Source organism: Euleptes europaea, chromosome 6 (assembly GCF_029931775.1).
Source record: "Euleptes europaea isolate rEulEur1 chromosome 6, rEulEur1.hap1, whole genome shotgun sequence".
NCBI lineage: Eukaryota > Metazoa > Chordata > Lepidosauria > Squamata > Sphaerodactylidae > Euleptes > Euleptes europaea.
The window spans coordinates 27,545,927-27,564,330 of NC_079317.1; the positions used below are offsets into that span (position 1 = coordinate 27,545,927).

Sequence of the window (18,404 nt, forward strand, 5' to 3'; positions counted from 1 at the left end):
GAGGATGCAAGAAGTCAGAGACCTCTAGAGAATAGGATGTGGTTGGCCATACCCACTTTGAAAAGAGGCTGTCCAGCATGTGTGTGCTGGGGGTGGGTGGGCTGTGAACATGTTTCAGTCAGAATGGAGACCCTCAAATTGCTAAAGTTTGAGAACTGGTACTCTGACAAGCAGCCTCAGGGGGTGAGATTTGGATTGGGAAAATGAAGGCATTAAAAACCATTTTACTGAGTGCTGTGGCTCCAATCTGAATCTCCCCCCACCTCCAGTTCCTTTTTATGGTTAAAAAAAAAAATACATGGAGGAATCCAATGATGGATCGCCAGTGTAATGTCTAGCTAGCGCCTTAGCCACACTTCCTCTCTGTGGCTGAAATCTTTGGTTAGGGAAATCAACTTGAAACATTTGGCTTCAGATCTAGATCTACTAAATATAATAATCTGGATAGTACCTACTGGGCCTTGCTGGCTCTTTCTTTCTTCTGGCAAATGTTAATTACACAATCATCTAATAATCTGTGTGAAAGACAGTGAGAATCATGGCTGAATGTGTTGTCCAAGAAGCTAGTGGTAGGTTAAGGAAGCAAAGCCAAAAAGTGAATTTTTTATTTCCAATTCAAATATGCCAGAGATATTCTTCATCTCCTCTTTTTATCACATTGAATTATCTACTCCATGCCAGAGTTGCAATTTGAAGGTGCCCGTTATTAAGCACAATTATAGGATGGTTGTTATAGGACATACAAGTTAAATAACTGGAATGGACCAACGAAAAAGCGTCTAAGTTTTGTATAATGTTGAGAGTTAGCAGGGTGTAATGGTGAGAGTGTCTAGGAAATGTAGGTACGAATTCCCATGCTGCTATGGAAGTTTTCTCAGTGACCTTATGCCAGTCACTCTCAGACTAACCCGCTTCACAGGTTTGTGAGGATAAAATGGAGGAGGAGAGATCAACATGGTAAGCTGTGTCGAATCCCCATTGGGGAGAAAAGTGGCGTATAACTGTTCAAATAAATAAATAAATAAATAAAATTGGGTACAACTGCTGTGCAAAAGTAACAGGATGTTCCAGGTGTAGTAATGTAATCATAATAAAAAAGGAAACTGGTAAAACCACACTAAGGTGAACTATCTATTTGTTTTTGTGTTTTAGTTGCTGTTCCGTCAGCTGTTCCCTCAGCTTGTGAAGCTGAGACAAATAAAATCAACGGGCATCATCCAGCACCCCGACTCTCTATTTCCTCCCCCCGGACAACTGTGATTGCCAGCATGGAAACCCCCTCACAGGGTTTGCAGACAGTCATGAAGTGGAAAACAGTAGTGGCCATCTTCTTTGTGGTTGTAGCCTACCTGGTCAGTGGAGGGCTTGTGTTCCGTGCCCTGGAGCAGCCAGAAGAAAGCAGACAGAAGATCAGAATAGCCGATGATAAGGCCAAATTCCTTCAGAAGCACAACTGTGTCTCTCCAGAGGAGCTGGAGGAATTGATTCAGGTGAGAGAATTCGGAGGGAAATATTGGGAATATCTAATGACCGGGTTTTTGTTTCCTGGGGTAAACACTTTTCTTGTTATTATTTAAAGCGCAAATTCAGATACTCTATTGCTGTATGCAGGTGAGAAAAATTGCTCGTACTTCTGAATCCTGCATATCAAAATTTCATCTGAAGTGGGACATGTGGTTGTCAGTCATGTGAATTTCTTAAGTAGGCTGATCAGAGAGGATTAATTACAGTCTGCTCCAGAATATTTTGTATTGATCACATCAAACATTGATATTTGATTAAGGCTCGTTGGATTGGCTCCTGTCACTCTCTCAGCTGCATGGTAGCCCACTCTTCTGCTGCAAGGAGCATTCCCTGACACAGGAGGAAGAGGCTCTAGCATTGCACAAGTCGCTGCAATTAGCAGAAGGGAGTGGTAGGACACAGCTCCTTCACTTTGACATGGGCACCAAAAGTTAGATGCCATCTAATTGCCTCATGTTTTAAAAAATGAGGTGGGAAACTGCATGTGAGCTTCACAGACCAGGAATAATCCTGGACAGGCATGAATCCAAGTGTCCCATTTCCAGTTTCACATACGGGAGTTTTCCAGAGCTTAGTGCCCCCTCCGGAAACCTTTATTAAATTAACTGAATTGATGTCTGAGCTACTAGCCTTCTGGTTTTGTTCGCTTTGGCACAATTATTTAGCACAGAGCAAGCAGAACAAGTAGGTTTATTCACTTATTAAAATAGGAGGAAACGGGACAAACATAAGAAGGACAGCAAGGTGAATGTCGCATATCTGACTGGTAGCGAAGTCCTGAGTAAAGTTACACCATTGACTTTAGTGGACTTAGGAGGGCATAACTCTGGTTAGCACTGCACTGTCATTCCCTGGTTGGGATCCAAAGATCCCTGAGCATGAGCAGAAAGTGTTTGGGCAGGCAGACAAACTGGTTAAGGGAGAATTGATCCCTGTACTGGCCCAGTCAGAGGTAAAGCCAAGAGGAGAGAAAGGACAGCCAGCAGGGTGCTGTGCGCCCCATAGAAAATGGCTGGTTTGAGACAGGAACTGAATGGATGATTGGCTAAGATCGATGGCCCAATTGACCTAGCTCCAAAAAGAGTATATTGAAGTTGGCAAGAATGCTGATTACATGATAACTCTTGAAGCAATACTTCTGTCTTTTAAGCCTTTTGGCACTGGATTGGCTGGATTTAGTGCAAACTGGTGTGAAGCTATGAGGGTGAGGGGAGGAAATGCTTGACAAATGCTAATACAATCCAAAGGAAAAAGGTGCCTCTACTGCCTGAGCTCTGGAGCTGACAGATCTCTGTATCCACTTTGGGCACAATAACTTTATTACCAAGGATTGAGAAACGTTGAGTTATTTCTGCATCTGCGGCCACGCTTTTATAGATGACTTTTAAATAGGGACTCCAAGGCGCATAAAAACAAACAGCTGATGATATCTAGAGGCTTCAAACTTAATCCCCTGATTTGGATTCAGCGCATGTGGATGGTGATCAAAACCTGTTATCATCTGGCAGCTGTGTGCTGGCCTGTGTGAAATATATTTCATCTCGCTACAATTCCTAGTTGATAAGGTGACTTTTCCCCCCAGAACCTTCCTTTGTCAGGCTAAGCAGGGGTCCAGAGCATAAGCGAGCTCAGAGACCTTGATTTTCCTCTGCGCCCTGAGACTAGTCTCATCCCCTGTTAACAAATTGTCAGGAAAGGCTGTGTGTGACAAACAAAGGACCTGAGGTTTTTTGTGTGCTTTTATTCTGGTAGTTTCACTCGTGGTGGATTGCTTGATAAACATCAAGGAATTGGCTACAATTATGGCTCATTAGGCTTGCTCAGCTCTTATGAAAGAACAGTTCTTGCTGGTGTGTTTGACGAAAATAAGGGCTGCTAATTAGAACTTAAATGTCAAAAAGATGGAGTTCCTTTTTTAAAATTCTGTATTAACTAGGTCAAACAGGCTGCCGGTGCAATAAACTTAGAAGAAACTGAACCCTATCTAAGGCTAATTCAAGTCTTACCCGTTTATGACCAAAATTGCTGGTAGAATACAGTTGTTCTCTCAACGTCTCCTCTGTGAATATGATGGCAAATATTTGTGTTTCTTTTCCTCTAAAGAACTCAAAGTGGTTTACAGAATGGCAAAACCATCCAGAAGGGCAAGACCTGGTTAGCTTCTGTAGTACAACTGTGTCCTGATATTTTATATTTAGGAATCGGATGTTTCCTAAGAGTGCAAAGATTTGATAGTGTAAGTGTGATATCCATTGATATTTGATTTCAGTGTTGATGTGTGGCAGATGACATTTAATAGTATGTAAACAAGCGGTCCCTTGTGGGCCAGGTGGCAGCTCTGTGATGGCAACAACCCGATCGGCAGTAAACACAGCCAGACTGGAAGTGATGTGGTGCTGTTGACAGCAGAACAGGAACTCCCTCTCACTGCTGCTGGGTATAAAAAAGTTGTAGGGAAGGCCATCAATGGGGAGAATAGAGCAGCTACGCAATGAAGGGCAATGCCAAGTGAACACCTAGCCTCACCTTCTTCTCCAGTGGGAGAAAGCAGGCAGTCCTTGGCATAAGAGGAAACCCCTTCTAGACTGCAGGTGAACTTTTGATAGCTCTCAAGTCTCCCTGAAGGATCTGAGGTGTGTCAAACCCTGGGAAGAAAAATGAGTGCCACACCTGCGAAGGGAGCTTCTGAGAGAGCCTGTACTGGACAAGCCACTTTACCTCAATAAAGGTTGACACGTGAGAAAATGTGGGCTCGATCCATGGACTGTGACAGACTCAATTTACCTTAAACGTTAGTTGACGGTGAGCGGATGTTTTTTTTTTTTTTTGCAGAGCAACACTAGTAGAGGTGATGACAGCCTCCACTCCTCTGAGGCCAGTCGAAGCCACACCTCCCAGGTGGCCTACCTCACCATTGAATAGCTTCCATGTAATGAGTTTTAATAGTATTTTGCTAATATTTAATATCATTTAATAACTGACATAAAAGACTGTTGCTGTTTGGACGTTGACATGTATTGAAATTTAGCACCCTTCAGCTTTTGATAGATATGATGCATTGATATTTAGAAGCTGGTAAACATTACATCAAGTATTGCTATGGGTTACGTCTCATAAGTCTAATAGCAGAGGAGCTTTTCTCCAGCAGGAGGTTCAAGAGGTTTTTGGTAGAAAGCGCCTCTGATGATGGAACAGATTTTTTAAAATCTATAAAGCTCGAACTTTGGAGTAAATGAAGTAAGTTTGAATGATGAAACAGGAAACTTGTGAGAAATCTGAATATTTCAAAGTCAAAATCCTTCCAAATACCCTGTTTCATCTGTTTCACCCCTACCACTATATTGGTTATTCATTTAGTATATTTTAGTCCTCCCCTTCCTCCAAGGAGCTCCATGAAGTATGCAGAACTATCCCCGCCTCCATTTTATCCTCACAACAACCCTGTGAGGTCAGTTAGCCTGAGAGAAAATGACTGGCCCAAGGCCATACAGCAGTTTTAATGGCAAAGTGGGGATTTGAACCTGGATTTGCCAGATCCTAGCCTGGCACCCTCATCCCCAAGGCTGGTTGGCACCCTTCATGCTTGACACACCATGCCAAAGTAAAACCACAATCAAACTTTTAGGGACAAATCTTCTCAGTAAGGGACAGGGGTTGGGTCTAGTGGGTTCTGCTTCATAAGCGTTTTCAGAGAATGGGCTATTTTTGGTGCTATTTACACAGTCCAAATAATGCACTTTCAATCCACTTTCAATGCACTTTGAAGGTGGATTTTACTGTGTGAACTGGCAAAATCCACTTGCAAACGATTGTTAAGATGCAGTGAAAGTGGATTGAAAGTGCATTATTTGGGCTGTGTAAATAGTATTTTAGTTATATTCTTCCAAAATTCCAGAGAAGATCATAGAAACTGGGATGGCTTCTGTGATTCATCCTCATCCAGTTAGGAGACATTGCAACAACCAAAAAAACAACCCGTGAATCTCTGCCTAGGCCAGAAGTGGGACACATGGTAAAGGCAATGAAGTACCATAGTCCCCAGAGGGCTTATTGCTCTTCATTACATGTCTGTCCCAACTCTCCTCCAAGGTGCTCGCAGCAGCTTATACAGTTTCCCTTGTCCTATTTTATCTTCCCAACAACCCCATGAAGTTGATTAAGCAGAGAGGAAGTGTTTTTCTCTCCTTCATTGAGTGAGCTTCATAGCTGAGCAAGGTCTGGCACGCCGGTTTCCCTTTGTTCACTATGCCATATGAGTTTACTATCTACCTTAGACAGACATGAATGAGGGGCAAGCTCTAAACTAGCAGCTGTGTTGCAGCGTCAACCACCAAGAGTGTTGTCAGAATAACAAAGAGCTTTAAAAATTTAACCTTGCCTGTTGACAGCTCATGTCATCATCCAGCTGTTAGCCTTTAAGCTGCCGTTGTTCTGATTTGATGGAAAGGAGCAGTCAGAGCTGACAGTGAGGAAATTGGGAAGGGAGCATCCAGTGGTGATAGATGCCCATGCAAGACCAGCCTGGGGTTCTTCAGTAGAGAGTTTCATAAACCAGTGGATCATGATCCCCGTGACAACTTCTGTTAAGGAAAAAAAGAACATTTTCCACTTCTTGGTGTTAATTTTTATTTCATCCTACGACATGCTGATCTGTGGGAAGGCATCTGCCCTTTCTGATTCATTTTCCAAGGAATATTTGTATAACAGTCTATACATTTCTAACATGCCTCACTTGTTACGGGTTGCAGTTCACAATGGAAAAGTATTTGGTGGGTAGAGATATTTATTTCAGTGTTACCAGGCAAGACACTTCGTACACCATTGATATTAATTTCACAGATGACAGGTATACCAAATCCTTATTTTTCTGATCAATGGAATACTTGAGGGCTATGTTATACTTTTGTTTCTTTTGCACTGAGAATTTCAGGCCCTCTTGTTTCTTTCTTTTGGGTCTCTGAGCAGCTTAGTTTTGCTGGAAAGAAATCGACATCTTTTTGGCAAGCAGGAGAAATCCAATTTCATACCCTCCCAGCCATATGCACCAACCCTGCACCAGCTTCCCTTCTGCTGAGATTGCAAACATAACTTGAGGCAGGAAGTAGATCTAGTGAAAACTCACCCATGACTTTACCCATCCCTGAAATATATCGGACGTAGAAGGAAAGGGTTTGGAGGACAAAACAGCAGAGGAAACTTCCTATTAGAGAGAAGCTCAGAAAAATATCCTGAAGAAAGAATAAGACCCGCTCCCCCTTTCATTCTGTTCTCTAGCACCATGAGAGGGTTTTTAAAAGAAAAATGTACTTTTGCCTCAACTTTTTCTCTCCTCTTTGGGTAGCATCTTTATCTGTACGCCTGATACGTAAGTGGATGCCCTGACCTAGATAGCCCAGGCTAGCCTGATCTTGTCAGTTCTCAGAAGCTAAGCAGGGTTGACCCTGGCAAGTATTTGGATGGGAGACCTCCAAAGAATACCAGGGGCGTGATGTGGAGGCAGGCGAGGGCAAACCACCTCTGAACGTCCCCTGCCTTGAGAGCCCCACAAGAGGTCACCGTAAGTCAGATGTGACTTGATGGCAAAAAAGCTCCACACGAGCAGACAAGAAATAAGAAACGATGGAGAAAAGACACTAGAAGAGAACAACCACTAAATTACTGGAGTTCAGCTAATGGAACATGTGTCCCAAATCCTGATCCTATCTCAACTTGTTTTTAAGAGAAAGGAGGAAGGAAGCTGGACAGTGCGGCATTAAAAATGTGTTTTATGTTTCAGGTTTTGGGTTGAAGGTGAGTTCAGGCTAAAGTCCGATGCTTTAATCCTTCATGTGGACCTTCAAGGCTCCCTCCACTGAGTTTAACTGATACTTTAAAAAATCTTCCATAGGCTATGTTGTATATTGTACACTGTATCCTGTGCTCTTGCCTGGCCTAGAGCATATGTCTCTCTGCCCCCCCCCCCCGGTTCTTTAACCTCATTGGCGGTATCTCTTAGCTTAATGAAGAGGCAAGCAGTGACGTTGTTCCGAACAAGCTTCTACTCAGGGGAATTTGCTTTTGTCCTCATGCTTTGCTTCGTTTAAAGGGGAGTTGTTTCCGTAGAGTAAATTAAATAGATTTAGCAGCTTATGGTATCAAATGGCTTGCAGCCAGCAAGTGCACAATACTGAGAAAAAAAAGTATTTTGAGCCAGCAAAGGAAAATTTTTATCTGATTTTGGGAAGGTGCTGGAAAACTGGTAAAGCCTTTCTCCTAGGTGCACATCTTTAACACATAAACTTCTCCTGATCTGTAGTTTTAAATAAAGCTGAGGGCGAAGAGCTGGAGTAGTTTTTGGAGCACCATTGCAAAAGAGTTAAGCCCTTCCATTTGGATTCTCTCAAAAAGGATCACCTCCCTATATTTGGATGCTGCATTGCACCAACCACTGCCCAGCCTGGGAGAGGAGGTGTCTAGAATACTGGAGGGTCTGTGAAAGATCTGCTTTCTCCTTGGCTCTTCTAGCTGCATTCAAAGCTACACCTCTGGGGCAAGGGTTTGCTGTGAGTAGCAAAGTTACTTGCAGTGTTAATGGTTCCTCATCCTCTTGGAGAGGAGGGACAAGTGGAGTGCCTCAGGGACCTGCCCTGGGACCTGTGTTGTTCGACATCTTTATAAATGATTTGGATGAAGGAATAAAGGGAATGCTTATTAAATCTGCAGATGATACTAAATCAGGAGGGGTAGCAAATATGGTAGAATGCAGAGCCAGGATACAGGATGATCTTGACAGGCTGGAAAACTGGGCTAAAACTAATAAAATTAATTGCAACTGAGATAAATGCATTTAGGTAGGAAGAATAAAATGCATAATTATAGGATGGAGGAGACTTGTCTTGGCAGTAGTTTGTGCGAAAAATATCTAGGGATCTTAGTAGACCATACATTAAACATGAGTCAGCAGTGTGATGCGGTAGCTAAAAAGGCAAATGCGATTTTGGGCTATATCAAAAGAAGTATAGTGTCCAGATCATGAGAAATGATGGTATCTTTTTACTCTGCTCTGGTTAGACCTCACCTAGAGTATTGTGTTCAGTTTTGGGCACCACAATTTAAGAAAGATGTAGACAAGCTGGAACATGTTCCAAGGAGGAGAGTGATGAAGATGGTGAGGGGTCTGGAGACCAAGTCAAATGAGGAAAGGTTAAAGGAGTTTGGCATGTTTAGCCTGGAGAGGAGATGACTGAGTGGTGATATGATAATCATCTTCAAGTACTTGAAGGGCTGTCATATTGAGGATGGTGTGGAGTTGTTTTCTATTGCCCCAGAAGGTCAGACCAGAACCAATGGGTGAAATTAAATCAAAAGCATTTTTGGCTAAACATTAGGAAGAACTTCCTGACAGTTAGAGCAGTTCCTCGGTGGAACAGTCTTCCTCGGGAGGTGGTGGGCTCTCCTTTGGAGGTTTTTAAGCAGAGGCTAGATGGCCATCTGACAGCAGTGCTGATTCTGTGAACCTAGGCAGATCATGAGAGGGAAGATAGGAAGGGTTGTATCAATGCTTGGCTCTTGTGGCCCTTTCTTACATGCCCAGGGAAATGCCGATTGCAACTTTGGGGTCAGGAAACAATTATCCTCCAAACCAGATTGGCCAGGCCCGTATCTTGGGTACCGGCATTTCCCCACCGACAGGTTGGAACCACCAACACCAAGTTGACATGCCAGGAAGACAAGGAGCAGCACCAACAGTGCCACATCTATGTTTCTGTGATTCTATTATTATGTTGGTTACTTTGCTTATGATCCTCAGAATAGCATAAAGCTCTTTCTAATCAACAAGAAAATACCCCCATGGAACAGACCCAACATGTGTTGAGTGGCAGATAGTTTTTTTTCAGTCTTTTGTACGTTTTCCTCCTCAAGCCAGTATAATAATTGAGAGCACTGAGAAGGGGAGGGCAGGAGGAGAAAACGATGAAGTTTATGCTCAATTATGAATGAAAGGGGGTGGAAAACAATAAAACGAATCACATGGCATATTTTAGTGGAACCTAAAGTTAGATTAAGCATCTCATTCTAAGCCTGTTTACTCAGAAGTAAGTGCCATTGAATTTAAATGGGGCTTACTTCCAGGCAAATATTCTGCCTCAATGTGTTTCTTTTTTAAATAGCCAATTCACACTTTACGAATTGTACAAGTTGGGTCTGGGGTCCCCACTCTGTGAAACAGACAGGAGCTGCTGATCTTCCTGAATTCCTGCGTGTGCTGTGGCTGACTTGGATTGGGACTGTGATGCATGTAGAGGCTCCTCCTCTGCATGATTTTCCCAACTTGAAATGGTCTGAGGGTCTCTTTGGTCCATTGGGGAAACATACTTGTTCCTGTAATGTGTGAATCAGCCCCAACAGCTCCCATGTTATTTCATCCTCCCAAATGATTGACCTGCTTACCAGGGTTCAGAAAAGTGGAGGTCACCATGGAAGACAGGAATGGCAGCACCTTAGTTCAGAGGAACCAGAGCAGGAGTGATTAGCTGGGTGCAGGTTCTAGGACTGGTATATGTGGGGTCCAAGCAGGGGCAACGAGATCAGGCCTTGGGATCCAGCAGCTGGATTGGCTGAAAAAACTAAGCAGGACAGCCTGAAACAACCGGAGCATTCTGGGGAAGGACAGAAATTGAAGCACAGAGTACATTCCTAGGTTGAGCCAAAGCATATTGGGATCAGGCAAAATCCAAGACCTGAGCAATCAGAGTCAAAGAAGAGAATCATGGTCAGAGGAAACCAGGAAGAAGCAGAAATAGAGAGAATAGTTGATTTCTTGCTGCTGTTTGTAGCTTGCAATGCACTTGAATGGAAAGTCTGTCTTCTTCCGTTCCCCTTGCAGTTACTGTAGTGTTTTAGGAACCACTGAACCTATGTGGTGGACTTTGAGTCATTAGTAGTTTAATCATAAAATTACACCCTTCTAATAAGTCCATTGTAGTCAATGGGCTTAGAAGGGTATTCTGTTTAGGACAGCATTGTACTTACTCATGCAAGTCTATTTGATGTAAGTGTTAAAACTTCCCAAGAATAAAGTATGCTGGTCTCTCAAGTTTTGACACTCTAAGACAATATGATTATTATGGTTTGTCAATATATTTCGCATGGTCTGGGCAGCATGAGCAGAGCTATTATTATTACTGAGTCTACCGGGGCCTTGTTTCTGACCTCAAATTCACCATCCTTCAACAAAAGGACTTCCAATGGAGTCTCGAGCATAAAATAGCTGAATTGGCATTTACTGGTATTAAGACTTTCACTCTATCCACCTCTCCTGAGCTGAATCAGAATTTTAGGATTTTGATCTCGTTATAACTGTGGCTGTTACCGCACTTGTATTCCTAGTGATGTATTAAGAGTTTGAAAACATTTTAAAAAATACTGTTCACACTTTCTATGTATTCCCACCGATGTATTAAGAGTTTGAAAACGTTATAAAAAATACTGTTCGCACTTTGTTTGGCCCCTTTAGCTGTGAAGACATTTTCCAACCATTTATAAGCCGTAGTATCCAAAACCCCTTTTAAAGCGGTGTTTTTTTATAACATTTTCAAACTCTTAATACATCACTGGGAATACAAAGTGCGGTAACCCCCTGTGACTCTCCACCCCTTACAGGAATTAACTAGTTTAGCATAACTACTGAAGGGTCTCTATTTTCCCTGATGAGCTTTGAATTGTATGTCATTATATTTCAGCCTATACTTCCTGCATTTCACAGTGACTTAATTCAGCTGGTTCTTTGTTTTCAGACCTCCCAAATCAATGATTGCATAGTCAGGATGTACTTGTAGAATCTGCAGATGTACTTATAACATCTGTACTTATGCTGGAATAAGATTTTGTTAGTCTTTAGGGTGTCACAAGATTTTGGACTATTTTTGCTTCCACAGATTAACATGCCTACCTCTCTGATGTTATTGTTGTTGAGATTTCTTTAGTACCATGGATGGACATGGCGTTTTACAGAGTATACCGAGCCAGAGGGAAGAAACCAACAGGAGTTTTACCATATCATTGTTGACAGTGAGAGAGCTAATAGAGGAAGGAGGGAAGCGGAGGAAGCCAGTGTAAAAAGGGAACAATATGTGCAAATGCACTTATGCATGCGTAGGCTTCATTTCATGCTTATGAATTATGGATGGTATGATTCCAGTTCGTCCCAAGTGCAGATCCAGCAAACATTTGCCTCTGAAGATGATTTTACTGTTGTGAAATTGACTCATTATTCAGTGTTTTCTACTGTCTAAATGCTGGCTTGGAGCTATAGACACCATACAGATTGGAGAGGCAGGCAAAACCTACCATGCACTAAAAATAATACTTAATATATATAGTACTCTGGAGCATTCAAATCCCTTTGCATACATTATCTCCCTAATCATTTGCAGCAACACAGCAGGGTTAGTCTGTGTTGTTATGCCCATATTGCAGCCAGGGAGTTGAGGATGAGCGATCATGGATTGCCTAAAGCCGCCTAGTGACTTGATGGCTAGGGTGAAATTGGAACCACTGTGAGCCGCTAGGGCTAGGCAGTCCCTTAGTCTCATCCCGATCTCATCTAATCAGAGGCTTTTAAAATTATAATAGTATGTTTATATTATAAATTTTAAAAAATAAAATGGATGTTTGAAATTGCACCAATAAAATGGCAAATAAACCAGTGTGTGGATTTGGTGACAAAGAAAAATAGCTTAATTTGTTTGTTTGCTTAATTACCTGTTTGCTAGCAAGCTATAGGTACATTTCAGTGATATGCTGGAAATAGACTGGTATAAGAACCCAAATAACATCAGCAATGCAAGCGTATTCAAAGCCTTTGAGTAGCCTCTTCCCTGAATGTAGTTGCCAGTGGCACAATGGAGGCAAATCCATTCATCCAGCCAGTTTTAACTCCCCAAGGAATAATCCTAGTCCGGGATGGGTGGTGGTGGTGGGGGAAACAACAAAAGACCCCGGAGGCTGCATGCGGCCCATTAACACTGGTGGTCTGGCCTGTAGTCCCTGCCACCAATTTTGTGACACCCCAGGCATTGCTGGACTCCTTGCCCCAGTTGGGTTCATCTCTGAGCAAGGGGTCAGCTCAGTTATGCCAGGGCAGCCAGTGCCAATGTAGCAGCACCAGAAAAGATGGGGGGCAGGCAAGCTTTCAAGAAGTGCTTTCCCCCCTTTATTATGAACATACTATAAGAAAGGCCATGCTGCATCAGACTAAGGCCCGTGAAGTCCAGCGTGTTCACACCGTGGCCAACCAAGTACTTCTAGGAAGCCCACAAACAACAAGACAACTGCAGCAGCATTCTGCCTGTGTTCCACAGCACCTAATATAATAGGCATGCGCCTCTGATACTGGAGAGAATAGGGATGCTTCATGACTATATTCATTTTGACTAGTAGCCACGGATAGCCCTCTCCTCCATGAACATGTCCAGTCCCCTCTTAAAGCTTTCCAAGTTGGCAGCCATCACTCCATCCTGGGTCAGGGAGTTCCACAGTTGAACTATGCATTGTGTGAACTATTCTAACAGTGAAGAAGGGAACCAGATTTTTAATAGTGAAACCGAGTGGAGGGTAGGGTTGCCAGGTCCCTCTTTGCCACTGGCGGGAGATTTTTGGGGTGGCGCCTGAGGAGGGCGGGGTTTGGGGAGGGGAGGGACTTCAATGTCATAGACTTCAATTGCCAAAGCGGCCATTTTTCTCCAGGTGATCTGATCTCTATCAGCTGGAGATCAGTTGAATTAGCAGGAGATTTCCTGCTACTACCTGGCAGTTTAGGTAAAACAAGATGACCTATGCTGAGCTAACAGAAGTTAGGGAAACCAACAGCACGTGGGCTCAATTCAAATATACAGTATATTACTGCAGTTAATATTCATAATAAACACAAACAAGTAGAAGAAACAATATGTGTTATTAGTAACACTAGAAAGTCAACAGAATAAGTAATAAGCAAAGAAGATGTTGAAGGCACATCCATCAAGGTTACACAAAGCAAAATAGTTTCAAAAAGCAAGTCCAACCAAAGGCTTGAAAAACAAAAGCTAAAGTCCTTGTGAAAAGAGGAGATCCAGAGCTATAATCCGTCTGTGAAGTGACTAAAAGGCGGCAAGAGCCATGAGCGGTGTCTAAAATGTTACGAGGCGGCAAAAGCTGCGAGCCGGGTCTGTTAAATTACTCACAAGGAGGCATGTGCCGTGAGCCGCATCTGTAAGGTTACTCACGAGGCGGCAAGAGCCGTGCCTGGCAGGGAGGCTGAAACGTTAGGAAGTCACTCTCAACGTGGTGCAGCAGCTTAGGAAGGACACGGACGGCAAAGGGTTTGCAGACCGGAACGCCTGGGATAGTGATTTATCATGGGTGATGTCATACTTTCACAATATGGCTTGCTTACTTCCAATTAGGGTCAATTTTGGACCATGTGACTATTTTGATATGTGTACTCCTGTCCTAGCGGTTCCAAGCGGTTGCCTCTGTAAAGAGCATCACTGCATTTTCTATTTCTATTCTTCTTCCTCATAAGTTCTACAGTTATTGAACTTGTGACATATCATCAATTTGGCTGGGGAGGGCGGGGTAGAAATGTAATGAAATAAGTAAATAAATTTACCTAACCTGCTCCAGTTCATCAACTTCCTATTGCATTTGGTGGGGAAACTCATGGACTGAAGTCATATGTTACAGAAATTTGCTTCCAGTAGCAGCTTAGAGACCAACAAGAGTTTTGGGGTATCAGCTTTTGAGAGCCAAAGCTCTCTTCGTCAGATGGAGAGCTCTGAGTCCATATATCTTTGTCAGAGGTAAGAGGGGTGTTGCAAAGAATGAACTCAGGAAGCAGAGGTACAAGGAGCATAGTGATCAGCTTGATTAGAACAGGGGGGAAATGCTTGGGGGCAGAAAATTAGCATCTGTAGTGAGAAAAGAATCCAGAGATTAAGAGAAATATCCCAGATAAATAAACTGAGAAAGAGATGTGAGGATGCTGGCTTTGGAGCATATTTCCGTAATGGCTTTTGCATTCCTGCAGTGAGATGCAGTCCCCCAAATTGGTCCATCAAAGGCTATTAGCTGCTAGGGCTGAATGGAAATTTTACGTTCAGAGGTAGTATCCCTCAATGACAGTTGCTGAGTGAGGTATCCCGACAAGGGTAAGGCCTTCAGAATCCGCTTTTAGACCTCCTGAGGAATCTGGCAGGCCAGTGTGCAAAACAGGATGCTGGATTAGATGGACCACTGGCCTGGTCCAACAGGACTGTTACATATATTCTGTGTGGAAATGTGCAGAGTTCTGCATGTAAAAAGGGTCAAATCGTGCCTTTTATTAGCTAGTTAATTCTCTTGTTAACATACCTTAATTTATGGTAAATTCTGGCAGCTTTGGGGATTGGGGGCAATATGGACATGAAGTGATAAAGGAGGTGCATTCATACATTTCTGTAATGCTTATTTGAATGGTTCAGACAAATCTTCAGCTGCAGATCTCTATTATAAGCAAACTGAGAGAATGCAGGCATGTTATTTTGATGGGCTGCTTTGTTCTGGACAAAGCTCCCTTTAAACCCTTGGCTTTATTTACATCTTGCAGTAAAGCTTGATACTTACAGTGACCTGTCTGATGTTAATATCTGCTGCTGGGAGCATTTGTGCATTAGTGGGTTCGATTTGGTCCTTGCCTCTGTAATAAAACCATCAGTGTCTTATTCTATCTGAAGGTTTCAGAGTCGAGGTTATCTCTGTTATGCCAGGCAGGGAATGTGTAGCTGTTGCTTGGTCTTTATTATGATCTCCCCATATTGTGGGTTTTAATCCATGAAAAACAATTTGTAAAATGAAGGCAATATGAAAACCCTTTTAAACAGAAACATCCGACAGAGTATGGAATGACTGATCCTTGATCCCAAAATGAATTCTGTGTGCCATTGGGTAAGAACAAACAAAGGATTGGATCCTATGAACTGTGAATGGAGGGTGGTTACCCCTCACTGTCTCCTGGAGCATCCCCAGATAGGGTTGGCAGGTCCCTCTTCGCTACCAGCAGGAGGTTTCTGGGGGGAGCCCGAGGAGGGCGGGGTTTGGGGAGGGGAGGGACTTCAATGCCATAGAGTCCAATTGCCAAAGCAGCCATTTTCCCCAGGTGAACTGATCTCTATCGGCTGGAGATCAGTTGTAATAGCAGGAGATCTCCAGGAGGTTGGCAACCCTATCCCCAGAGCTGCTGCAAAAGGCTTGAGGGCCCCTAGGAACAACATTTATTTCTCTACTGGTTGGAAGTTTATTCGTAAAGGAGGGCAGGGGATAGACAAGCGAGCCAAGTAAAAGCTGTCCATCCCTTTGGCTGGAGAATATTTCAGTTTCAGTCACCTTTAATGGCATGATAATGGAGAATATTTTACAGGTATTAATGTCCCTCTCTGCAACACTGAGCTTCCCAAATTATGCCACACATATGCAGTAGTGTCTAGGATGCTGGAGTGCCCAACCTTGCTACTTCTCCTTCAGTCTGGACTAATTCACAGGTCTTCCAACCCATTTTGTTAGTCTGGATGCTACTAGAGCATACTGGGTTGTGGGTAGGCATACCTCTCCCTCTACTGGATCTGCAATCTTGTCATGCTCCAGAATTCATCATTTTACCCATAAACACATACTGCAGTGCTCTCCAGGAGTGTTTTTCGCCCATTCTATTTGGAAAGTGGCTGCGACCATTTAAAATCTGATGCAGCTCATTTTTTTAAAAAAAAGTTATTTATTCAGTTGTAACCTCGAGGTAGACTGTTGCAGTATGTTCCACGTGCAACATTGTGATGGAGCACTTCTTGTTCTTTTCCTTCTACCTGGAGGTAGTAATGTGGGCAATTAATTGACCACCAGGGAACATCATTTTCTGAGTGGAACATGTTACCTGACAGCTTCCTTTAGGGGTTGCATTGCTTACAGTTCATTCACTTTTCAGAGGTGTTCTTATAGAGCATGACTGGAGACTAATTTATTTTTTAACTAAGACAGTGAGTTCTTGAGAACCTGACGTGGACTTAAATGATGTATGATGTACAGCGGTCCCTCCAAAGTGGGCATGGAAGGAGAAAGATTGGTCTGGGCTGAGATCTCTGACAAAGACAGAAGTGTGTGGAAGCACAGGGAATGAGAGTGTGAATAGAGAAGTGAGACCTTAGCTGAGTGAAGGAGTCTTGCCTTGAACTACTAGAAATCTCAGCTCAGACTTAGTTGTTTTTGGTCTGTCATCCGGAGGTATTTGCATTAGGGTTGCCAGGTCCCCACTCTCCTTTGGCGGGAGGTTTCTGTGCAGATCTTGTGTGCGTGCGTGCACTGACGCGGCACTTCCGGTTTACAAATGGAAGTGCTGCCTCATGAGGAGCCTTAGACCACTAGGAGTTTGAGTGGTCTAAGGCTCCTTGCAAGGCGGCACGCGCGTGCACGATTGCCCACCGGCCCTCAGCAGGTCGGCAGGCAGAGGGGCACATTAGTAGGAGTTTGCCTGCCACCAGCGGGAACCTGGCAACCCTAATTGGCATGTTTCGGTTTTTCATAGCATTGATGTCTAGAATTATAGTTCTGAAATCTGGTCCTTAAGATTCTGTGGCATCTACTATAAATAGAATTTGTGATTACAGGATAGGATCCAGTGCAGCATTTGTGCTACTGCAAGGATTTCAGGCTGCAGAGTGCAACTTTCTCAGCTCCCCCTTTCTGCAGGAGCCCGAAACGTCTCCCAAAATCCAGTTCCTGGGTAGAGGGCATCTCAAAGAACAGGATTTCAGGGAAGCGAGGAAACCTGGGCTCAAACCTTTGCATGGACTAAGAAATTCTCTGACCTTGACTCATTCATCATTTCTTAACCTAGCCAGCCTCACATCGTAGCTGTGAGGAGGGAAAATGTTATAAGGATACTTGAATGCCTTGAAGAAAGGCTGGGGTGTAAATGTGATGATGAATGATCCCTATTTTCTCACATGAATTTGATGAATTCTCCAGGAATATATTAGCAATAAAAGTGTTCTTTAGACTTAAAAATGATACGTTTCCTCGGTACGCTGGGTTTATAGCCAACCCTGATGGGCCTTATTCTGACATTAAAATCTTTCTTCCTGTGAAAGAAATATCTAAATCGACAGTTGTTGGGGTTTTTCTTTTCTTTTTATTCCACAAGAATAGACTTTCTTGTTCAGCACCAATTTGAGATTTGGGCCCCTTTCAGATTAAACTGGATGTCATTCGTTGTTGGCCCATTTCCGAGTAAAGCGATACAGAGATTGGCATTCATAAAGTTCATTTCAGTCCATCTATGAGCTGTCTTTAAAGTGCTCTGGCCGGTTGAAACAGTATTGTTTGCCCACCTTTTTTGGTGGCGCGTTCTTTTTCGGCTACAGTGACAGGCATGTCAATGGTGGTGCAATAGTGCTATAGCGCAAAGCTTAGAACATTACCACAAAAAAAGGAATGTCATGCAGAAAAAATAGGGGTGGGTGAGTGGAATAGCAGCCTTTTTGGAAACGCTCCAGAGAGTTCAAACAGCACACTGGAGCAGTTCAGAAGTGCAAGGAAGAACTGAAAACAGGAGAAAGCAGTTTTCATTAAAAGCGGCAGAGCCCCGCAATGCCAATGGGACACAAGCGGCTTTGTCTGAACAGGTAAAAAAAAAATGCGCTAGCAGCCAGGGACGTCGGGGTCTTAGATATGATTTTTAAATGGAGGTAGCCCTCCGCCTGGCACATTTAACCCAAGTGGCTTCTGAATAAAATAAGTCCAGCACCTGTGAGAGAAACAGAAAAAGAACAGTAACTTTTATTTACTTCCAGGGATAAGGAATAAATTGGCTCAAAAAGAAAATAGAAACTAAT

General features: G+C 43.2%; 1 protein-coding gene across 1 annotated transcript in view; it reads left to right on the top strand.

Annotated features, from left to right (window-relative positions):
* The window catches only part of KCNK10 (potassium two pore domain channel subfamily K member 10), an 81,474-nt gene that overhangs the window by 26,233 nt on the left and 36,837 nt on the right, over window positions 1–18,404 (top strand). The window contains exon 2 of the mRNA XM_056851344.1: window positions 1,153–1,490. Coding sequence (XP_056707322.1) covers window positions 1,153–1,490 — 338 coding nt within the window. The remainder of the gene's footprint in view (window positions 1–1,152; window positions 1,491–18,404) is intronic.